The 26378-nt window shown below is 34.7% G+C and overlaps 1 protein-coding gene across 1 annotated transcript in view; it reads right to left on the bottom strand.

Moving 5' to 3' along the window:
- VPS13A (vacuolar protein sorting 13 homolog A) overlaps positions 1 to 26378 on the bottom strand; it is a gene marked incomplete in the record, with an annotated part of 267525 nt that overhangs the window by 14226 nt on the left and 226921 nt on the right. The window contains 2 exon segments of the mRNA XM_045165068.1: positions 1951 to 2036; positions 20239 to 20353. Of these exon segments, the coding sequence (XP_045021003.1) occupies positions 1951 to 2036; positions 20239 to 20353 (201 nt within the window).

Genomic DNA, 26378 nt, shown 5'->3' with positions numbered 1-26378 from the left:
AAGACATAGGCCTTAAGTAAAGAATTAAGGTACAGAATGGTGTTTAATAATGGATTCCCATTTACATTAAAATATGTATGTGTATGCCTATACAAAAAAACTAAGGTAAGGGCATACGGTTCCATCACTTCATGGCAAATAGAAGGGGAAATAGTGGAAGCAGTGGCAGATTTTATTTCTGGGGGCTCCAGAATCACTGCAGATGGTGACTGCAGAAATTAAAAGATGCTTCCTCCTTGGAATGAAAGCTATGACAAACCTAGACAGCATATTAAAAAGCAGAGACATCACTATGCCAACAAAAGTCAATATAGTCAAAGCTATGGTCATGGATGGATTTGAGCGCTGGACCATAAAAAAGGCTGAGTGCCGAAAACTTGATGCTTTCAGATTGTGGTGCTGGAGAAGACTTTTGAGAGTCACTTGGATAGCAAGGAGATCAAACCAGTGAATCCTAATGGAAATCAACCCTAAACATTCACTAGAAGGATTGATGCTGAAACTAAAGCTCCGAACTTTTGGCTGATGCAAAGAGCTGACTCACTGGAAAAGATTCTGATGCTGGGAAAGATGGAAGGCAAAAGGAAAAGTGGTGGCAGGGGATGAGATGGTTAGATAGCATCACCAACTCAATGGACATGAATTTGGCCAAACTCCAGGAGATAGTGAAGGACAGAGGAGCCTGGAGTGCTGCAGTCCATGGGGTCACAAAGAATCAAACATGGCTTAGCAACTGCAACAGACACAACATGCCTATACAGGCAGACATATGCTTTTAGAGGCAGACTTTGCTTGCACAGGCATAGAGTATTTCAAGGACACAAAACAAACAAAAGCAAGTTGCCCCTAGGAAAAGAGGGACTGGTATCTGAGATGGAAAGAATACTGGCTCTCACATCTACACCTTCTCAATACTGTGAGTTTTCTACTTTATGTTACTCTTTAAACAAGAAAATTAAGATAGTGTTATAAATTTGGGGCTCAGAAATTATTAGGATTAAAAACATTAAAAATGATTGCTAAGTTCAATAATCAACTTGAACCAACAAGATGCTTATATAAATTCACCCTTTTGGCAGTGAACAAACCTGCATCAATCAGTAGGCCACTCCTTTCTATTTAGTTGTATTTCTCCTCCTCAGCTACATTTTCACTCCCTACCATCCAGAAATCCATCTTAAAACTGCACTTGCTTATTCTTTCCCCAGGTTTCATAATATCAACAATAAGGCCTGTGAACACTTGCTGTTCCGAGGCTATGGCACTGTATATTTTTATGTTTCCCTCTACTACCTACAGGCCAATGTGAGGATCTGGCTGTAAAAACTCATCTGTCTCCAATGGTACACCTATCTATGTGATTGAGTTTCTCTATATATTCTAATGGTCAGATACCACCAGATTACTGATTTCTGGGGTAACCTGAAATTGTACACTTTTTCAGAGAGGTGAAAGGAATGGTATTGCCCACCCTTTATAGTTTTATGGGGAATTTCTGTATCCACTTAATTGGTTGAAACAAATAAAAGTACTTAAAGTCATGCTTGTGCATGGTTATGCATTTATTTGTATGCATGTACAGTTTTAGGCACGAGGCTTGCAGAGCAAGAGAATCACAGTTACCATAAAGTGAGGTGTTAGTTGCGTCTGACTCTCTGAGACTCTATGGACTGTAGCTCACCAGGCTCTTCTGTCCATGAGATTCTCCAGGCAAGAGTAATGGAGTGGGTTGCCATTCCCTTCTCCAGGTGATTTTCCTGATCCAGGGATCGAAACCAGGTCTCCCGCATTACAGGCATATTTTTTAACTGTCTGAGCCACCAGGGAAGCCCCATAGTTACTATGAATCAGTGTTAAATATGTGGAATAAGATGTGAATAACAACTGCTTCACTTCATGAGTGATTGTCAGTTAACCTGTTATCAAATTATACTAGAGAAAGGAGGTTACCTTCTGGTAATCATTAACATGTCTGTCTTATTGATCATGACATGGGTAAAATACTTGTATTTTGCAAATCTTCCATTTTCCATGACCTAAAAAAGAAAGGTGAGAGAATGAGAAAGTTGATAATATCCTCTTCTAATGCAAATAATGCTTTACTGATCCTCTAAAAACCCTTCTCAAGGGGGCAAATTCATTAACACATTTACACAGTAAACATATTGTTAGAAAGCTGAATATTCACAAAATCATTGCTGCTCCTTCTTAAAAAGCACCTTTTGTACTACTTTATTCAAGATTACTCAACAGCCGCTATACTGGCATTTAATGCTAGTTTTAGAAGATATTGTTATTTTACAAAGTTTAAGTGAAAAGAGCCTGATGCTGGGAGGGATTGGGGGCAGGAGGAGAAGGGGACGACAAAGGATGAGATGGTTGGATGGCATCACCGACTCAATGGACATGAGTCTGAGTGAACTCCAGGAGTTGGTGATGGACAGGGAGGCCTGGCGTGCTGCGGTTCATGGGGTCACAAAGAGCTGGACACGACTGAGCGACTGAACTGAAGTGAAACCTACTGGAGTTAGTATTAAACAATCACATTCATTCTGTCTTGGAAAACAGATTAGTGTTTGATCATATCTGTACAAAACCACATATAAACACTAATACATATTTAAACATATGCATCATATAAACTACTATTAGCTCCCACTTTGCCTCTTGCCTATGATTGTCATATCTGCCTTACAAACATGCTTTTCTTTGCTAATCTCACAGTTCATTCAAAATTAGGAAGCAAATTATTTCTGGAAAGACAGGAAACCCCAGAACCAGCCCACAGACTAGACTTTCTCTTTTAAGACTGCTGAAACATTGTCTGTACATGATGTGATTAACAGTTCTTTGTCTCACAAAATATAAAGTTAACTACATAAACAAAATAGACTTAATATTCTCAATATAATGTGCTCTGAATATGGAATTACTCTGGCTATTTAAAATGTATATCAGGCTAGACTATTATTTATTAAAGGTAAGAAATGTAACTGTGACTAAGATTCCTTAAGAATTTAGACAAAAATATTAGATCTCTTGAAGAAATTCCAAAAGAGAATATAAAGATTCTAGAAAACTGTATTCCATGAGGCTATATCAAAAAACTAAAAGTATATAATTTAGAAGAAAGCTAACAAGTGACTTCATAGTAAGGTTGCTTTAGAAGGCTGATACAATAGACTTTTTTATTAAAGAAGTTAAAAAAAAAAAGCAGGATAAAACATACAAAGCATTTTCTAACTTCAAAGATCATAATATTGAGGAAAAGAGTAACTTTACTATTTACTGTAGTGAGTAGGGCCATTTAAACTTCAATTCCTTGAGTTACAAATGAAAAAGGGACATAACCACAGATTCAGAAAAATTAATAACATATAAATTATGCAAATAAATTTGCAAAACTAGTGGTAAAGTGGGTCATATTTTAAGAAATTATAAATTATTAAAAAAAAAGAAGCATCAAATATTAGAGAGGAAGAGTAGAAATTACTTGCAGATAACCGTATCTGGAAAATCCGAATACAAAATCCAGTTAACTTTACTTTAAAACACAGTAATCAATTTGAAAAATGGAAGGAAAACAAACCTGCTTACAAAGGTAATAAAAAGATAAATGTTTATACATTACATTTAATAAATAACACAGAATTTGTAAACACTCTACTGAGAAGAAGAATAGAAAATTTGAAAATGGAAATCCATGTCTTATTGGATATAAAAATCCATTATAATAAAGATTTTATTCTTCTATCCTATTTTTATACATGAACTCTTAATGTGATTCCAAGATGGTATTTGTTAATTTGTTTTGAGGAGGGGAAAAAGTGATTTGACAAAATTATAATAAGATTTATATGAAAAAAAGTGATAATATAAACTATGAAAGGAGAATAAGAACTACCCTAGCTGACAATAATACAATTTATAAAGTTGCAGGCGTGAAACAGTCTGGTGCTAGTGGAAGTTATATACAGACGTATCAATAGAAAGCATACAGATTCCAGAAACTGACCAAAATACAACAGGATTTTATAAAATCCTATATATCCAAACACAGGTATTTATAAAATCAAGACATTTCAAATTATTGGGCAAAAACATGCATTTCCAAATAAATGATGTTTCAAGCAACTTGCTGGCTAAAGCTAGATCTCTGTTTCTCTCTTTCCACCAAATTAATTCCAAATGTATCACTAATTTAACTACACAAAATGAAATTACAAAAGTACTAGAATAAAATAACACTTTTATGATTTTACAGTAAAGGTCTAAATGTAAAACACAAAGTCCATAAGAACTGTTAAGTATGTGGAAATTAAAGACCAATGAATAGCAAAACAGTAAGCAAATAGAAATAAAATAAAAATCAAAGGATAAATTAGGAAAATATCTGTTAATACAGTGACAAAGAACTAATATCATAACACATAGAATTCTAGTAATATGAATAAACCAATGGAAGAAAAAGGAGTCAGTCTACAGGAAAATGTATAAGGATATGACCAGGTAGTTCAACAAAACATAAAATCTGACAATAAACATGAGAAAATGTTTAACCTAACTCAAAATCAAGAAAATTCAAGTCAAATAAATGTATCCTTTGGGTCAGAAATTGCACTGCTATGATTTATCTTATGCAAAGCCATGCCAAGAAATATATATAGGAATCTTCATGGCAATGTGTTAAATGCAAAAAACCTAAATGTTCAAAAACAGAAGACTGTTTAAATAAATTACAGTAGGCATACAACAGGACCCTATTCTATCATGAAAAAGAAACAATCCTGCTTACCAGGGTAATAAAAGGTAGATTAGTGTGTACTGATACTGAAAATTGGGCAAGATATACTATCTGAAAAGCAATTAAGTTACTGAGAATGAATGAGGGGAGTAGCAACACACACATTTGCACAAAAACAAATAATTTCTGTTAAGGGTTGGTGGTAACACACCAAATCTGTTCACAGCATTTTCCTCTGGGCTTAGGAAGGATAATGATGGGGATGGAGGTACAAGTGAAGCTTTTATTTATAATTTTACATCCTTCATTTCAGTTTTATGGTATTGGAAGAAAAATAAGCTTGCAAGTATTTATTTTCTTTTGTTCTATATGGCAGTTTTAAAATACAGAATACAAATGTTTATTTCCTCAAGAATAGCACTACTAAAAGAAGCCAAGAGTCTATACACCCCATTAATAGATTACAATCTTCAAATAATTTAAAATAAAAATTCAAATCTAAGTGACTTTTATTTCAATATTAGGTTTGGGTATTTCAACTTAATTTCTTTTCATCACTTTTCACTTTTCAGTTCCAATCTGATCTGTACATTTAAGTAATCAACCACTTTCAACAGTCACAATAAAATCTGATAAAAAGAAAGTTAATAAAAAGTAATTCATGCAATGCTTTTTGGAGTTCATCAAAAATCTCAAATGCAAAACTTGAAACATGAGTGCTCAAACAAACTGCTTAGAAACATATAATGAATTTGAATGTATTTGAATACACATCAAAGATAACTCAACACGCAGCAAAATTTTACTGGTCAGTCTCCATTAAAACATGTAACTATGGAAGAACAACAGGATTAATAAGCAGAAGTGACAACTTTGGAACTAAATCCCATAGACAGATAGGAGAGAATGTGATAGCTAATCATCTTTCATCATGCTGTAAAGAATCTACAAATGTCATGCCTTTGGTCACAACTTCCTGATAAAATTATTTGACTCTATAAACTCACTACATATGAACATTTATACTTTTCTAAGCATAATTTGTATTATTTTAAAAATCTGGAATTGCAGACCTGAAGGAATATTATTGTTCATTCAAACTAACCTCTTCCTCTTATACATGAAGAAACCAAGGGTCATTTAAGTGTCCTTCCTATCTAATCCTCATGACAACCCTGTGTTATTAGGTTAAGATTACAGTTAACTGACTTGCTTGGGGTCACTTGGTCAGTACTTCAGACATGTAAGTTATGGAAGTGGGCTAAGGAAAAGTGGTTTATTTATTTCTAATTTCAATGCTTTTCACTATGCCATGGCACACGTTTCCGTGACCTCAAAAATGTCTTCAATATCCCTGGATGCTGGCTGTTGCCTTGGAAGGCTGCTAAAGCAGCTCAGACTGGCTTAATTTTTTTTAGGTTAACAGGGTTCCAACAGTAAAATATTAAGACCCTATCTTCTTCTACTCTAAATAGATGTTAGGTATGAATGTTTTTCCTAAAATAATTTGTGATATCCTTTAAAATAAATGAAGAATTAGCAATACCAGGACTAGGAATCACATGTAGTCTTTGCATCAAGACCAAAGTTCGGCAGAAATATCAATGAGTTCGTCTGAGGTTTCAAGTACAACTGCCAGTACTTTAGACATGTTCGTTTCATCTATATGCTATAGTGTTAAAAGAAAAGGATTTTTTGCCTTACTCATTAATAGAATATATGAATTATCCATCATCATTTAAGTATTTTCTTAACAAAATAAACAGAAACACTAAGGAAACTGCATTTGTTGTATATAATTGTCAGAACCTACAGGTAACAATTAAAATGTATGGTTATTGGTAAGGGTTCCTTTTACAATAGAAAATATGTGTATGTAAACCTTAGTTTGCTAGATATAAAAAAATCCAAACCAAATTGATTATACATTAGAAACACACAAAAAGTAAGAATTGGATAGGCAGTTGTATCAGTTACTCTCTACTAATATCTGTATTTCCTGCCAGGTAAGTTCCAGTACTTTAGAAAAAGAACATACCTAACAACTACAGTAATATAGAAAACACAGCTAATACTTTCAAACCATCCAAATGCTATGAAGTAGCAGAGTTCTATAACAAAAACATTTCTGAAAGAAAAAAGCAAAATATGAAAAGGCAGATGATAGGAACAACTCATTAACATGGAAGGCTTTAAATCCCAGATACAAGGTGATAATCTTCAGTATAAATATATTTAAGAAAACTAGGTAAAGATAGGAATACAGTTAAGCAATAAACAAAACCAAAATCTGATTACTATCTGACTTTTTAAGAAGAGGAGTTTCATAGAAGTATATATTAAGATACATATATTACATATATTAAGGTAGTTCATATATTATAATATATATAGTTCATATATTATATAATATATACATATATTAAGATAGCTCAGTTGGTAAAGAATCCGCCTGCAATGCAGGAGACCCTGGTTGGATTCCTGGGTAGGGAAGATCTGCTGGAGAAGGGATAGGCTACCCATTCCAGTGTTCTTGAGATTCCCTTGTGGCTCAGCTGGTAAAGAATTCACCTGCAATGTGGGAGACCTGGGTTCGATCCCTGGGTTGGGAAGATCCTCTGGAGAAGGGAAAGGCTACCCACTCCAGTATTCTGGCCTAGAGAATTCCATGGACTCTATAGTTCATGCGGTTGCAAAGAGTCAGACACGACTGAGCGACTTTCACCTCACATGAGTGGTAAAAGTAAAATGAAATTTATCTAGATGAAAAAAAGATAAAATGCTATTGAGCAAGAAAATCTACTGGATAACCAATAAATGGTTTTACAGATTGGCTAATTTGGTTAGGAGATAATGGGGGGGAAAGTGAAAGGTTTATGAACAGATTGTACTAAAAAAATTAAGTTTACTTTAAAAATGACAAAATTCAGGGAAGTAAACATGAAATTAAAATGCTAAATGCTGCCATTTCTCAATTATTTAAGAAGTAAATAAGTAGATGAACAAGTCATCTACTTGTTCAAGATGACTTGTTCATCTACTTATTCATCATCTACTGAGAAAGTCAATAAGTATAATTTCCTTAGAGTAATATGATAAAACTTAGGGATAAAAAAGGATTTAACAATTCACTTCAAGTGTAAGAGATATGAGGACTACAGCCAGGAAGAACAAGGTATTCAACTAAGCTTCATGGGCAAATATAGTAGACATTCATTATCTGAAAGCTCAGTGATTTCATACATACATACATATATTTATTTATATATATATATATATATATATATATAAAATAGAATAGATATAAACACAAGTGAAGAGATATTTAGCTTATTGTGTGAGGCAATTTTTTTTAACTAAATCTCATTGACTGTGTCATCAAGTCTGAAGAAGATTCAGTTCAGTTCAGTTCAGTCACTCAGTCGTGTCCGACTCTTTGTGACCCCATGAATTGCAGCACGCCAGGCCTCCCTATCCATCACCGGCTCCTGGAGTTCACTCAGACTCACGTCCATTGAGTCAGTGATGCCATCCAGCCATCTCATCCTCTGTCGTCCCCTTCTCCTCTTGCCCCCAATCCCTCCCAGCATCAGAGTCTTTTCCAATGAGTCAGCTCTTCGCATAAGGCGGCCAAAGTACTGGAGTTTCAGCTTTAGCATCATTCCTTCCAAAGAAATCCCAGGGCTGATCTCTTTCAGAATGGACTGGTTGGATCTCCTTACAGTCCAAGGGACTCTCAAGAGTCTTCTCCAACACCACAGTTCAAAAGCATCATTTCTTCGGCACTCAGCTTTCTTCACAGTTCAACTATCACATCCATACATGACCACTGGAAAAACCATAGCCTTGACTAGATGGACCTTTGTTGGCAAAGTAATGTCTCTGCTTTTAAATGTGCTATCTAGTTTGGTCATAACTTTCCTTCCAAGGAGTAAGCGTCTTTTAATTTCATGGCTGCAGTCACCATCTGCAGTGATTTTGGAGCCCCCAAAAATAAAGTCTGGCACTGTTTCCACTGTTTCCCCATCTATTTGCCATGAAGTAATGGGACCAGATGCCATGATCTTCGTTTTCTGAATGTTGAGCTTTAAGCCAACTTTTTCCCTCTCCTCTTTCACTTTCATCAAGAGGCTTTTTAGTTCCTCTTCACTTTCTGCCATAAGGGTGGTGTCATCTGCATATCTGAGGTTACTGATATTTCTCCCAGCAATCTTGATTCCAGCTTGTGCTTCTTCCAGCCCAGCATTTCTCATGATGTCCTCTGCATATAAGTTAAATAAGCAGGGTGACAATATACAGCCTTGACGTACTCCTTTTCCTATTTGGAACCAGTCTGTTGTTCCATGTCCGGTTCTAACTGTTGCTTCCTGACCTGCATACAAATTTCTCAAGAGGCTTAGGCTTTGTTTAATCCACCCCTCTCTCCCCATATCTTTGTCTCCTCCCATGCAAACAAGGTATTTTGACTGTCAGCCAAAGTATAAACCATGCTAACACCTTACACAGCTGAGCATAACACTTGACATAAAATCAAACAGAAGAAAAGTATTATCTTAAGAAATGTGAATTGTTACCTACTGGTTCAACTAAAACAGTCTGGAGAAAGGACAGAAATAGCTCATGATTATGTGCACTGAGAACAGAAGACTATTAATCAACAGACCTAATGCAATCTAGAAGTATAGCCAAAGTGGCTTGTTTAAGTGGATAGTTATAAAAGTTATTCTAATGCATTTCCAGCAGAACCTCTACTGAACAACATTTATTGATTCATGACACTATATAAACTTGAAAACGGTAACATTTCTTTCAAAATATTAAAATAATCAGATCAGTCCAAATTACTGAGGTTTTATTGTTTCCATACAATTAATGTGTGGAAACTGTCACAACATTCTAACTATTCTATTAACCTTAAAAGAAAAAAAGGGCAAAATTTAGTGATAATTTTGGCCAAGAGTAGACAAATGAGGAAAAATGACCAAGAACTAGCATAAAATTATTATTCATCTGGAATAATGAAAATATAACAATGAGTTCCTATTAGAGACTGTACTAATAATCATATACATGACCTAACTTTTAATCCTAGCAATACCATCAAGGTATTATGTACCCAGGTACTGTTAGTACAATGATCTCCATTTTATAGTCTAGAATATAAGATCAGACTAGAATAAAAGACTATAAAGCTAGTAAAAACAAAAGACCGGTATTGAACTCAGGTTTACATGGTTCCAGAATCCGGGCACTGAGCCATATTGTAGTACTGCACCTCCAAGTATTTTTACTACGAAAATGTGTTCACATAGAAGAACTGCATGTATTCCAGTAGATGCAGTGGGATCCCATTTTAACAGCTCATTGAAATATGGACTCAGATAGTGCACAAGCTGTGTCATGCCTCTTATAATGCTTCAATTTCAAATAATACCCAGGGATAATTATCTATTTGGAAGATAATAAGACTAAGAATGGCACCCCACTCCAGTACTGTTGCCCGGAAAATTCCATGGATGGAGGAGCCTGGTAGGCTGCAGTCCATGGGGTCGCTAAGAGTCAGACATGACTGAGTGACTTCACTTTCACTTTCCACTTTCATGCATTGGAGAAGGAAATGGCAACCCACTCCCGTGTTCTTGCCTGAAGAATCCCATGGATGGAGAAGCCCGGTAGGCTGCAGTCCATGGGGTCGCACAGAGTCGGACACGACTGAAGTGACTTAGCTGCAGCAGCAAGACTAAGAAACAACTAACTCAGATTCAAAGTGCACAAAATGTCTAAATACGTATTTTCCACATTGTTTCCTGTAGGATTTTTTCCAGTGGTAAATTTTCACTGGGTTACAGTTCATCAGAATCATCCTCAGAAGTAACTAGGATATCAATTTCATTTGAATTTACAACTAAAGACTCAACTGACAAAAAACCACGTGTGGTGCTTCCTTTCATGGATGACATTAAATTTTGTCTTTAGATGAATGAAATCAGCCTCCAATCTAATTTTCGATGAAGACGAATTATTTCATTTGGCAGGAGAACACCTTTTCTTTCATAGGATATTTGGCTAATAAAAAAGACTTTTCATAATTTATGCTAAAGTCTTTTAACAATATTACTGTTAAGAGCACACACTAAAAACAAATATGGATGAACTTTTACTAAGCTCAATTATGATGAGAATTATATGCTGTTGAAAGTAACCAGGTGACATTATAAGGTAGAACTCTTATAATCAGTAGAGAAATCATGGGTTGAGTCTGAGGTTACAATTTAGCACCTTTAGCTAAATAAAGAGTAACCACCTTTTCAGCTCACTCCAGTACTCTTGCCTGGAAAATCCCATGGACGGAGGAGCCTGGTGGGCTGCAGTCCATGGGGTCGCTAAGAGTCGGACACGACTGAGCGACTTCACTTTCACTTTTCACTTTCATGCACTGGAGAATAAAATGGCAACCCACTCCAGTGTTCTTGCCTGGAGAATCCCAGGGACGGGGGAGCCTGGTAGGCTGCCGTTTCTGGGTTCGCACAGAGTCGGACACGACTGAAGCGACTTAGCAGCAGCAGCAACCTTGTCAACTAGGACTTAATGTAGAAATTTAACTCTATTTGCATATCCTTGGTAAGCAAAAACAAGACTCAAGTTGAAGCTATTTAAGCATAACACTTCTATTTTTTTTAAAGTTAAATGTGCTACATTTCCTATTTTAATACTATTTATCCTTCCTTAATATATTTATAAATTTATGGGATGAGTGATTTAGCACATGTCACTTCAGCAAGCTGAGCTGTTTTCCTAATTTGTGAAGACTGAATGATCATGTATGTTAAATAGCTTTGCAAACTGTGAAGCCCACACAAATACAAATTGCTACTGATGAGTTTTTTTTTTTTTTAATTTATGGGATGAAATGACGACAAACTTTTGAAAATGATTTAGTAATCAAATTAGCCTCATTTCAATTATTGGATTAAAAAATAATCTAAAAATTCATTGTACATTGGAATGAGGAAACTGGAACCTCCCCTCAGTGAAACCATTACCTCCAGAAAAAGATGTAATTTCAAAGTCCTATTCACACAATATTTTCATGTAATTCTGGAATGTTCTAAGTGGGGTGAGTTACTCCACTAGCCCAAAGTAAGTTCGTGGAGTTCACTACTAAATGTTCAAAAGAATAAGCTTTCAAAAATGATGTGTCAAAAGACTCTCCAAGAGAGTTCTGATCAACTAACAAATGAAGTATGAGGACTGTATCCAAATGGACAGGTCATCATCTTTTCAGGGGATCTGCCTTATCTGAGATGCTAACTTTAATTTGCCTTGAGAACAGAATTTGGCTCTCTTCAGTTTTCTCATCCCATTCAGAAGTAAGATTCTGGAGAGGAAGAGTTAAAAATGAAGAGTAAGATCCAATGGTCCTTTATCTCCTAGTTCTTGTCCACTTACTCAAAATTTCAGATGAAGTCAGGAAGAGTGTTCAGCACTACTCTGGTGATCTGACTGCCTATGATAAGCCCTTTTTTCCAGATCAGTTGTAATTCTCCTCCCGAAGTAAAGGGAAAGACCACATCAGCTGAAGGCAGTTATCTTCCAATTGCTATTAAGGCAGTGTTTGTAGCTACTTATAAACATCTGTAATTTCTGAAAGAAAAGAAATATACAACAAACAAAAACAGCCTCTCTTCTATAACAACTTATATAATGGCAACTATGATATCTTTGTAGGAGATAAAACAGATTCAAAGACAACATAGAAAAAAATTTTAAATGTCTGAAATGGTTGAAAATTAGTAACTCCATGGGACAACACAGCTGTCAATATTCATACACAATGAAAATCATAAGGATCATACATACATGTAAACATATAATTGAATTTTCAGAGAAGAAGATTTATTTAAGGGATAAATTTTTTTTAAAAGGCAGAGTCAAAAGGTAAAAATATTTTCAATCAAAAAGAAAAAGCTTCAAAAAAAAACAAAAAATAAAATAAAATAATCTATGAGATTATCAACAAACAAAAAGAAAAATCTTCTACATCAGCTATAAAAATATAGAAAAGTTCTGCTGGCTATAACGTATTGTAGAAATAAAGACCAGGTTTCCTACATTGGGGATGGAATGAATCATTTTTTTCATCTTTAGAAATTAAAATTAATTCTTAAAAAAGTGATTCAATTTATAAAAATTTACAATAAAGTAAAAATATGTAACAGAAATTTATATATTTGAATAATAATTAATAAATAAAATTTAAAAGTGAACTACACTATAATAAATAGTGGGGAGATAGGGTAATTTTTTCTTTTCTATTCCTATTTTTCTTTACTAAGCATATATTACTTTAACAATGAAGAAAATAATCTAGTTTTTGAAAAATTTCATATCTTCTATAAAATACTGAAATTGTAGATTGAGAACCAATGTAAATCAAGTGATTCACAAAAGGGAATTACCTTTTTCCAGGCAGTGTGAGTCTCTATAAATTCTTTTAATTCAAAGAAACTCCAAGTTCTACTGAATACATAAGAAAAATCTTTGTAGACATAATATATGTAACAAGTTATTAATAAATGATAACTTACAGTAGAAAACCACAGCATTCCCAATTAAGAATTATATATACTATCCTGATTATCTGCTGATAAAAAACAAAATGACTATATTATAAATGTTCAAATAATTAAGGATCTCTAAGATTCAGAGAAATAGCACAATGCATACTTAGTAGATATCTGTTACCATTTCACTGTATAGAGTATGTATATGCAATGAAGAGGGGTACATTAAAAACCAGTTTTACTGGAGCCTTTTATACAGAGTGAAGTAAGCCAGAAAGAAAAACACCAATACAGTATACTAACGCATATATATGGAATTTAGAACAATAACCCTGTGTACGAGACAGCAAAAGAGACACTGATGTATAGAATAGTCTTATGGACTCTGTGAGAGAGGGAGACGGTGGGAAGATTTGGGAGAATGGCATTGAAACATGTAAAATATCAGGTATGAAACGAGTTGCCAGTCCAGGTTCGATGCATGATACTGGATGCTTGGGGCTGGTGCACTGGGACGACCCAGAGGGATGGAATGGGGAGGGAGGAGGGAGGGGGGGTTCGGGATGGGGAACACATGTATACCTGTGGCGGATTCATTTTGATATTTGGCAAAACTAATACAGTTATGTAAAGTCTAAAAATAAAAAAAATAAAAAATAAAAAAACCAGTTTACAAAACTATTAAACTTTTAAAGCTGATACTTGGAGGTACACTATTCCTATATATTGGTTGATATGAAATAAACTGTTAAATTTATTGTACTGATTGAGAGATAAATATAGACATAAAAATGGTTTATCACATTAAGACAGACCAAGTCATAAATGCCTACATATGACCATTATAAATTATTCTAATTAGCTCCCCCATCATGGTCTCTGTTACTTGAAATAATGTATTTCATTCTTCTTTAATTCAGGACTTTCTATAATGTTTCGTATAGTATGCTTTGTACTCACTGCACTTCATAAATCTGAATATTCATCCACTGAAATTAAAGATTAAATTAATGACCTATACATTTTAATTGATCTCCATTTATTTCAAAGGTGTAGGGATAGAATAATAAATAAAACTAAGATTCTTTTTATATATCCATCATAATTATTATTTGACCTAAATGAACAATCTGTGCATCTTGTTTAGACCCTACAGGATCTTTAACATTTTGGACTTTTATAATAAACTATTAATATGCAAGGAGACCTGTAAAACAAAAAGCTGAGGCTTGAAGGTACAGTAGAAAAGTAATCAACCACAGCTGGGATGGTCGTTTCTGGTCCTCCTGCCATCACTGCAGGAGAGTGTAGCACAAAATTTCACCATAGGATTTAAATCAGACGAACTACTGCAGCAGCTATTACAGCAGTCATCATCTGACAGTGTACATGACTTTGGACATAAAATACCGCAGCTCATATTTCATGTTGAACTTTGACGTCCTAGTCACAGATCTAACATGGCTCCATCTGTAAATTTTCATAATGTGACCTTAAAGTCAACACTCAACACTGCTCAATGATATATGTATTTTGAACAATTTCAGAAGGTAAAATTTATAAAATTCTGATCATTTTAAAAACAGGAGCAAACCAAAAATTTCAACTTCCTTTTTAATAAGGAATATTCAAAGTCAGTAATATTATTCTGGACTTCAATTGTTATAGCTATACCAATGTGAACACTAAATAATTTCATTTACAGGTTCTTATAATCAGATTATTTATCCATGGTAATAGGTATTCACAAATTCAGGATTTTCATAACTTTTTCTTCCTGTCAATTTTCACTATGCTATTCAAATGTCAAGTAGACACAAAGGAAATAGAAAATGAATGATTATTCCCTTCAGGAAGAAGACAGAAGAACCCTCCATCTCCTGTTCTATACATAAGCAATGACTGCACAGAAATTTAAAATATAAATAAAGTTAAAGGATATGGAAAGGTATGGTATTACATAGTCAATCTTTCAAACTCAGCTTTCTAACTAGACTTTATTAGATGGAAACTCTCAGTTTTAAAGTTCTAATTAATTATAAAGCCACTAATCAACAAAATAACTGTTCATTTTATTTAAAATCCCAAAATTGAACTCATTTTCTATATATGTGATGAGGAATAAGAAGATATTTTTGTCAAAGTCCTATATCTCCATCAAGAAACCATACAGCAATCCTCAGTCCTTGAGTTTTTCTCAAATAAAAGTAACAATAAACATATTTTTAAAACTAGAAAATTAATTAATACCTGTCAGCAGAGAAGTTTGAAAAGATTATTTCACTGGGAGAAGAAAACAGAAACAGAACAAGGGCAATTATACTGTTAAAAGAATATATGTCACTTCCAAGGGCTAAAACCTTAAGGGTGAATCCCTAAGGCCACATGAACAAAATGTACAAGTTAGTTTAAAATATTATTTTAAATCTCTTTACTATTCAGGAAATCTTAAATAAATGTAATTCTACCTCCAGTTTTCATTAATATGGTAAGGCACTGCTGAAATATCCAGAACTTTTTCCAGATAAATTCTTATGGACCTTTATGAAATCTGTAACACAGAATTAAGTGTCACAGACCAATCAAAGGAAACTCAGTTGTAAATGTCTTGCAAATAGGCAGTTTAGCATTTTCCCCTTAGCCTCATGCTTAGCAAAGCTGCGATCTAAGAAATCAACAAAGAAATTAGCAGACCCTTCCTTCCTCAGGCACACACCATACATAACAACAGACTCTGTTTCAGCTTCCAGGAGAAGCAGCAGGCTTTGATTTTGACCAAGGGTAGGAAAGCAGTGGATACTGACAAATACAAATTGTCTCTGATTCCAGTAGTGACTACTTTAATGGTCAGCGTTTTAATTTATTTACTTATTTTAAAAGATAAGAATATAATATTTTGAGGAAAACAGTAAGTAAATTCTTTGACAGTCATATATTTCTTAGCCCTAGTAGACATAACCTTGATTTCCACTTAATTTGAGTCAATGCTAGGCAGGTAGAATTTCAAGAGCTAAATTTTTAGCTTCTTTTTTTGGTAGCCTCAGTATTAAAAATTTGAAATAGCCATTTCCTAAGAATAGGGAATAATAATTTATAGAGATAAAATCTTGATAAACCTAAGAACCAGAAGAGACTCAATTAATTATTGGCTGAATAAACCAAAAGCTGAACAATTATGGCAATTATCTACTACAATCTGATATGTTTATTGTAAGCAAAATGCTTAACATAAAGTAAATGTTCCTCTGTTGATCCAAATGCAGAGCAGTCATAAGCGATTATACATCATACTATTAACAGTCATTAACTGATGTACATTAAATACTCAGTTATTTAATGAATATTAAAAACTAGGAAGCATTATAATAATGTGCTACTTTCTAGACAGATATACAATGACAGATATACATTAGAACGATGTGCTTTTTAAGTACATCTGGTATAACAGAAAGATAGAACAGAAATTTTTGTCTAGGTTGATGTTAAAAAGAAAAGCCTTCGGCACAAAAACATAAAACAGATTTCCTTATAGATCTTTCAGAAACATAGATTATGACATTTTTCCAATATTACCCAAAAGAAAAACATATATCTATGCTTACTATAAAAATTCTTCTAATGTCCTGAGTTAATTCATAACATTTTATAATAAGAATATAGCACATGGATATGTAAGTTAAAATATAATGACTGTAAAACCAACTTTTTTCACTGTTTCACAAAACCTATACATAATAAAATGAAATTATAAGGAGAACCAAACAACATATTTTTCACTCTCAGACTATAAATTATTTCACTGTATAACCTTTAAAACAAATCATGAATGTTTCTTATAATAGTAGTTAAACCTATTAGATTTCGGAATAGAACAACAAATTTGTATTGCTTCAAGTTACAGAAGTTTATTATTATTAAAAGAAATTTGACAAAATACTTCTGAAATGCTGAATAAGTATAAATTATTGACTGGCTACTATTCTTTTTCTTTTTTGCAAAACTCAATGACATTATAATACAGCCCAGAAAATCTACAGAGAACATTAAAAACAGCATTTTGCTAACAAATAAGCAGATAATTTAAAATGAAACTAATGAATATTAAAAAAAATTGTCTAACTTTAAATCTTAAAGACAAACTGTTATTGCAAAGCTATAAAATACATACAAGCAAATGCTGTAATATATGGCATGCCCTACTTTGGCTGTAAAATACATTTTTTTGTGCTTAATGCGGTAATTTTTGTTTTTGAAAACAGAAAAACATTTTAAAAGGAAAAAATACTTTTATCTCTCTAAAAATGGACATACAGGTATTATGGTAGTAATCACACAAAACATGTTAAATGAAACATCCCAAATAAAATGTCAAAGAACATATAGATTTTAACATTTCAGAATCTAATCATCGTCATCATTATCATCACTACTTCTACTGTGAGTCACAATCCACTCCCTGTAGACCTGAATTTTCTGTAAGCATGGTAAAGAAAAAAAGAAGCACAAAGGTTAGTTAAGTAGGGCAAACTGCTTGGAAAACATGTACAATTATGAAATGTTCAAGAAGTCAATAATTTTGAAGAGGACTTCAGCTCTAAGTGGGGTAGTAATTATGGATATTATATTTCATAATCTAATAGATTTAACTAAACTCCACTGGTTGGCACATTTAATGTATAAAATAACTTGATGATATCAGTAAATTATTCCATGACTGTGTTAGAAATATTTTCTTTCTCTAGTAGGCAACTTTAATAGACTACTAGGAAGTATTATAATAATGTTTCACTTTCTAGACAGAAAGATATACAATCAGAGTATATCTCATATTTAGTTATCAAACATAGGCACATATAATTTAGTACACACAGAGCACCCTTTTTAGAAAGTTAGAAAATAAAAGGACAAACATCTGAAAGTACTAAATATTTTCTAAGGGCATTGTTATTAAATCACTTAGGTTAAATTGAGGTAGATGAGATTTGAAATACTGATTATGTGTTGCCTACTTCTTTGCAACAGTACTGGTATTTATATATTTTAGTGTTTGCTAATAGTAAAGTTTTAATTCAAAAAATTACTGTTACCACTAAAGCAACAACCCACTTCTTACACCTGTGAGGGAATAATGCCAAACACAACATCCTAAGACATCTGGTGAATTCCTATAGGTATTCAGACTAATACAGTGCTTATTGCACTTGCTGAAAAATAAGTAATGGCTGACAAGGATTGTGAATTTTTAGTCATTTAAACAGCTCTTCCAGCAATTAATACTAAGACTGCCCCTCTGAGAATAATAGGCATGTTTAAAAATACAGTCAATAGTCATGGCCTTAAATCCCAAACTTTAAAGCTTTCAAAAACAATCAATGGAAAAAAGTGTAGGACAAACTTACTTATTACTGAAATCAAGAAATCAACCATGAGAAACTTTTGGTATCTCATGGCTTCCTTGTCATCTGTTCTCTAGTAATGAGGATGTATGTCTAAACTCTCTTCACCACTCTAAATTCTCTTCACTGAATATTAACTATTCAGTATAATAAAATGAATTAATAATATGTTAATTATGTTCTAATAAGGGAAGGCAGGTACTGAGTAGGTATGTATGTTTCAATTGTCTAACTATGGGGGATTTCTACAACATTTCCAAGGAATGATATACTGTCCTTATAGAGTCTGTCAACATGCTATTTAGAACACGCTCTTTCAGTAGATTGCCAGTTTTATCCCAACATGCAATTCTTTTGATGCTTTAAAAGCATTTTAACACAATGTAAACACAATGTAAAACCACATAACTAAATGTCATATATTAACCTAATGCTTATAGTTTATGGAAGCACATTTAATGCAAAATTATATACTGGGCATGTAGTGGGTAAAATATTAAAATTTGAAATCTTCACCCTTATCACTTTAAACATAATAATATTTAAAATATCAAGGCTATAGAGGAAAGACTGTATCTCCCCACAATGTATTATTACTATGAATATTTTCAAGTACAACAGAATGACTCCTTGTTTTAAAATAAATCATTTAATTTAGGATTCCATATCTAAACCACAGAAATGACTAAATTGGTATATCCTCTTGTGAATGTTATCTACAGCATAATCCAGATTTTAAAAGGTCCAATTTACAAAGTAAAAGCTATATAAACAGATAAAATACTCTACCTTCAAACTTACTATTGCTCCAAAAGCTAAATTTCCTTACTAAAAGATGCTGGTTTTCATGTGACTTGCTTATTAATTTCACAGGGTTTTTAAATAGACCATAAAAAAACACAGAGCAGGAAGAAGAGTCATGGCCATTTAAACAACTTCAAAAGAAAAGGAGAACCCAAGAATTCACAATAGCAGTAGTCATGATTTTTTTCCTTATATTGTCTAACTGGACAGGAGGATTATATCTGGAATATTAGTGGTTTGAAGGAAGTACCCTAAACAGAAATGGTCTAACTGGGTAAATAAGCACCATCAACTATGAAGGAACATAACGCACAATGGCTTTCAACAAATCTAGCAAATCCAGTATAGAACTAAGAATATCCTATAAAAAGATCAGATCTGCTAAAAATTCTATACAAAATGTTACCAATATAAAAGCTTTTCTTTGCATTCAAAATACTGAAACAGCAGTTATGTAGTTTGTAAATTTTAAGACTAAAATCTATTGTTGGCTTTCACTTGCAAAGTCATGCATTAACTGTTTTCATATCAAACTTTTTGATGCCTGTAAAAAAGAAAAAAAAAATCTTATAGCACATTTAAAACCTAAGTAAATGTAAGAAACTTTAAATTAAATTAAGCAGAAGTATAAAAGCCCAAATATCCTAATACATATTTAAAGCAATATATAGCTACCTGAAAAAAACCACTGATGAAATAATTTTAATTAATAAGTTATTTCTTCACCCACCTGTAACATTTGATTTCCAGTACCATCCCTCAACCTGTAAGGTCTGATAACTCCATCTTCATTAAAGAATCTAGGGGGTCGCAGACTCTCCACTTCATCAGAGGTCTCTGTAGCTCTAGAGGAAAATGTGTAACTTGACTTTAAAAATTATTCAAAAACTCCTAGTATACTTTAAAATGTAACTATTAATACTAAAAAAGATCTTTTGGACAAAATGAGACTATTACCTCACTTCTCCGTTTTAAAACCTGTCTTCTGAAACAAATAGTGTAAGTTTCCTAGAAAAATGTAGAACTGTAAAGAAGTTTTTTTATAGATTCTCTTGGATTTTCTTTGTAGACAAGAATCAGAGAATCAGCATATGAGTACTGCTTTTTCTCTTCCGATTTACGACTTTTAATTTCTTTTGCTTTTCCTATTTCCTACTATATTGCACTACTATATTGCATTATTAGCTTCTCCAACACAATGCTAAAGATGGCATTCAAGCACCCTTCTCTTGTTCCTAACCTTTAAAAAGAAAGCTTCTAAGAGTTCTTCATGAAGTATAGATATCAGCAACTTTTTTTTTAAGGCACTTCTTGTGAAGCCAAGTAAGTTAATTTCTACTTTTAGTTCGCTAACAGTTTGTTTTTGGTCACTGTTACTGAAATCTTGAATGAGCAATGGATTTTAAATAGAGAATTTCCCCCGGGTCATTGCTGTAATTCTACAGTTTACCTCCTTCAACCTATTCATGTTTTAAGTCACATTACATGATTTTCTAATGTTCAAATACCTTCACATTCCTTTCTGAGGCTTGATATATACTGTTTGAAACACACACATTGCTGAATTTGGTAATATTTTTGACTGTATGGACCTACATGAGATTGACTCACTTATTTGATCATTCATGCATTCAACAAATATTCACCCATTCAATAAATATTAAGAGCATGTAATGTATCCAGTAGTCATGTATGGATGTGAGAGTTGGACTGTGAAGAAAGCTGAGCGCCGAAGAATTGATGCTTTTGAACTGTGGTGTTGGAGAAGACTCTTGAGAGTCCCTTGGACTGCAAGGAGATCCAACCAGTCCATCCCAAAGGAGATCAGTCCTGGGTGTTCACTGGAAGGACTGATGCTAAAGCTGAAACTCCAATACTTTGGCCACCTCATGCAAAGAGTCGACTCATTGGAAAAGCCCCTGATGCTGGGAGGGACTGAGGGCAGAAGGAGAAGGGGATGACAGAGGATGAGATGGCTGGATGGCATCACCAACTTGATGGACGTGAGTTTGAGTGAACTCCGGGAGTTGGTGATGGACAGGGAGGCCTGGCGTGCTGCAATTGATTCATGGGGTCGCAAAGAGTTGGACACGACTGAGCGACTGAACTGAACTGAACTGAACTGAATGAATCCATAGTATAAACATATACATATGGATCAATTCTCCAGGTAAAAGCAAAAATTTGCAGAATGGATAAAAAATATGATCCAATTATATGCTGCCCATAAGAGGCTCATTTTAGTGTCAAAGACACAGATAAATTTAAAGTAAAAAGATGGAAAAACATATACAATGTAAATAATAACCAAAAGATAGCTGAAATGGCTCTACTAAATCAGAAACAATTAGACTTAAAAAATTCCTGTTAGACACAAAGAAGGACATTTTATTTAGAATTAATTTCTATTAGAATACAGATGATTTACACAGTTGTGTTAGTTTCAGGTGTACAGCAAAGTGAATCATTTACACATACACCTATATCCATTCTTTTTTAGATTCTTTCCCCATATAGGCCGTTACAGAGTACTGAGTAGAGTTCCCTGTGCTATATAGTAGGTCCTTACTATTATCTATTTTATATATAATAGTGTGTATATGTCAAACCCAATCTTTCAGTTTATCCCTCCCTCCCCTACCCCTTGGCTTCCTTTGTATCTCAGATGGTAAAGAATCCGCCTGTAAAGCAGGAGACCCCAGTTCGATTTCTGGGTTGGGACGATCCTCTGGAAAAGGGATAGGCTACCCATTCCAGTATTCATGGGCTTCCCTGGTGGTTCAGCTGGTGAAGAATCCACCTGCAATGCAGGAGACCTGGGTTCGATCACTGGGTTGGGAAGATCCCCTGGAAAAGGGATAGGCTACCCACTCCAGTATTCTGGCCTGGAGAATTCCATGGACTGTATACAGTGCACAGGGTTGCAAAGAGTTGGACACGACTGAGCGACTTTCATTTTCTCGTTCCCTTACCCCTGGTAACCAGTTTGTTTTCTACATTTCTAACTATTTATGCTTTGTAGATAAGTTCATTCATACCATTTTTGTAGATGCCACATGTACGCAATATCATATATTTGTCTTTGACTTACTTCACTCATTCTGACAATCTCTAGCTTCATCCATATCACTGCAAATGGCATTATTTTATTCTTTTTTATGGCTAGTAATATTCTCTTGTATATCTGTACCACATCTTCTTTATTCATTCATCTGTTGATGGACATTTAGGTTGCTTCCATATCCTGGCTACTGTAAACAGTGCTGCAGTGAAGACTTGGGGGGCATGTATCTTTTGGAATTATGGTTTTCTCCAGATATAAATGCCCTTGAGTGGGACTGCTGTATCATACACTAGCTCTATTTTTAGTTTTTTAAGGAACTCCCATATTGTTCTCCGTAGTGGTTATACTAATTTATATTGTCACCAACTTGTAGGAAGGTTCGCTTTTCTCCACACCCTCTCCAGCATTTATTGTCTGTAGATTTTATTGATGGTGGCCATTCTGACTGGTTGTAGTTCTGATCTGCATTTCTCTAGCATTAATAATCAGTGATACTGGGCATCTTTCCATGTGCTTTTTTTAGCCATCAGTATGTCTTCTTTTGAGAAATGTCTGTTTAGGTCTTTCACACATTTTTTGATTGGGTTGTTTCTTTGCTATTGATCTGCATGAGTTGTCTGTATATTTTGGATATTAATCCACTGTCAGTTTTCATTCCAATCCCAAAGAAGTTCAGTTCAGTCAGTTCAGTCGCTCAGTCGTGTTTGACTCTTTGCAACCCCATGAATGGCAGCATGCCAGGCCTCCCTGTCCATCACCAACTCCTGGAGCTTACTCAAACTCATGTCCATTGAGTTGGTGATGCCATCCAGCCATTTCATCCTTTGTCATCCCCTTCTCTTCCTGCCCCCAGTCCCTCCCAGCATCAAGGTCTTTTCCATCCCAAAGAGAGGCAATGCCAAAGAATGTTCAAACTACTGCACAACTGCATTCATTTCACATGCTAGCAAAGCAATGCTCAAAATTCTCCAAGCTAGGCTTCAAATAAGCAGGATGACAATATACAGCCTTGACATACTCCTTTCCCAATTTGGAACCAGTCTGTTGTTCCATATCCAGTTCTAAGTGTTGCTTCTTGACCTGCATACAGATTTCTCAGGAGACAGCTCAGGTGGTCTGGTATTCCCATCTCTTTAAGAATTTTCCACAGTTTATTGTGATCCACACAGTCAAAGGCTTGGCATTTTCAATAAAGCAGAAGTAGAGTACATCATGAAAAATCCTGGACTGGATGAAGCACAAGCTGGAATCAAGATTGCCGGGAGAAATATCAATAACCTCAGATATGCAGATGATACCACCCTTAAGGCAGAAGCAAAGAGGAACTTCACCCATCTGTTGTCAGTTGCTTTGTTTGCAAATATTTTTGCCCACTCTCAGGGTGGTCTTTTTGTTTTGTTTATGGTTTCCTTTGCTGTGCAAAAGCTTTTAAGTTTAATTAGGTCCCATTTGTTTACTTTTGTTTTTATTTTAATTTTCATTACTCTAGGAGGTGGATCAAAAAAGATCTTGCTGCAAATTATGTCAGAGTATTCTGCCTATGTTTTCCTCTAAGAGTTTTATAGTATCTGGTCTCCAGTTTAGTTCAGTTCAGTCACTCAGTCGTGTCTGACTCTTTGTGACCCCATGGACTGTAGCACACCAGGCCTCTCTGTCCATCACCAACTCCCAGAGTTTACTCAAACTCATGTCCATTGAATCGGGGATGCCATCCAACCATCTCATCCTGTTGCATCTCCTTCTCCTTCCGCCTTCAAATCTTTCCCAGCATCAGGGTCTTTTCAAATGAGTCAGCTCTCCACATCAGGTGGCGAAAGTACTGGAGTTTCAGCTTCAACATCAGTCCTCCCAATGAATATTTAGGATTGATTTCCTTTAGGATGGACTGATTGGATCTCCTTGCAGTCCAAGGGACTCTCAAGAGTCTTCTCCAACACCACAGTTCAAAAGCATCAATTCTCGGCGCTCAGCTTTCTTTATAGTCCAACTCTCACATCCATACATGACTACTGGAAAAACCACAGCCTTGACTAGATGGACCTTTGTTGACAAAGTAATGTCTCTACTTTTTAATATGCTGTCTAGGTTGGTCATAACTTTTCTTCCAAGGAGTAAGCGTCTTTTAATTTCATTGCTGCAACCACCATCTGCAATGATTTTGGAGCCCCCAAAAATAAAGTCAGCCACTGTTTCCCCATCTATTTGCCATGAAGTGATGGGACCAGATGCCATGGTCTTAGTTTTCTGAATGTTGAGCTTTAAGCCAACTTCTCCACTCTCCTCTTCCACTTTTATCAAGAGGCTCTTTAGTTCTTCTTCACTTTCTGTGATAAGGGTGGTGTCATCTACATATCTGAGGTTATTGAGATTTCTCACAGCAATCTTGATTCCAGCTTGTGCTTCGATCAGCCCAGTGTTTCTCATGATGTTAAGTTAAATAAGTTAAATTTATAAGTTTATAAACTGCATATAAGTTAAATAAGCAGGGTGACAATATACAGCCTTGACATACTCCTTTTCCTATAGTATAGTATCTGGTCTTACATTTAGGTATTTAACACATTCTGAGTTTATTTTTATGTATGATGTTAGGAAGTGTCCTAATTGTATTCCTTTACATGCAGCTGTTCAGTTTTTCTGGCACCACTCATAGAGGAGACTGTCTTTTCTCCATTGTATATTCTTGCTTCCTTTATCAGAGCTAGGGTGACCATAGGTGCATGGGTTTATCTAGGGACTTTTTATCCTGTTCCTTTGATCTGTATCTCTGTTTTTGTTCCAGTACTATTCTGTTTTGATTACTGTAGCTTTTTAGTATAGTCTGAAGTCAGGGATCCCAATTCCTCCAGTTCTGTTTTTCTTGCTTAGGATTGCTTTGGCTATTCATGGTCTTCTGTGCTTCCACACAAATTGTAACATTTTTCTGGTTTAATTCTGTGAAAAATGCCATTAGGTTCAGAGGGATTTCACTGAATCTGAAGATTGCCTTGAGCAGTATAGTTATTTTGACAATATTGATTTTTCCAATCCAAGAACTTGGTATATCTTTCCATCTCTTTGTGTGGTCTTTGATTTCTTTCGTCAGTGTCTTATAGTTTTCAAAGTACATGTCTTTTGCTTCCTTAGGTAGGTTTATTCCTAGATATTTTATTCTTTTTGATGTAATGGTAAATGGGACTATTTCCTTGATTTCTCTTTCTGATTTTTTGTTGTTAGTGTATATGAATGCAAGAGATGTCTGTGTATTAATTTTATAGCCTGCAATATTACCAAATTCACTGATGAGCTCCAGCAGTTTTCTGATAGGATCTTTAGGATTTTCCATGTACAGTATCATGTCATCTGCAAACAGTGACAGTCTTACTTCTTTTCCAATTTGGATTCCTTTTATTTCTTTTTCTTCTCCAATTGCCATGGAAAATTCGTTATTTTTATTGACTTTGAGTTTATCTGATGACTCAGATCAGATCAGATGACTCGCTCAGTCGTGTCCGACTCTTTGCGACCCCATGAATCGCAGCACGCCAGGCCTCCCTGTTCATCACCAACTCCCGGAGTTCACTCAGACTCACGTCCATCAAGTCAGTGATGCCATCCAGCCATCTCATCCTCTGTCGTCCCCTTCTCCTCTTGCCCCCAATCCCTCCCAGCATCAGAGTCTTTTCCAATGAGTCAACTCTTCGCATGAGGTGGCCAAAGTACTGGAGTTTCAGCTTTAGCATCATTCTTTCCAAAGAAATCCCAGGGCTGATCTCCTTCAGAATGGACTGGTTGGATCTCCTTGCAGTCCAAGGGACTCTCAAGAG

The sequence above is a fragment of the Bubalus bubalis genome, chromosome 3, assembly GCF_019923935.1.
Source record: "Bubalus bubalis isolate 160015118507 breed Murrah chromosome 3, NDDB_SH_1, whole genome shotgun sequence".
Classification (NCBI taxonomy): domain Eukaryota; kingdom Metazoa; phylum Chordata; class Mammalia; order Artiodactyla; family Bovidae; genus Bubalus; species Bubalus bubalis.
The sequence above is the reverse complement of the archived record's forward strand: the minus strand, read 5'-3'. Positions and strand labels throughout refer to the sequence as shown.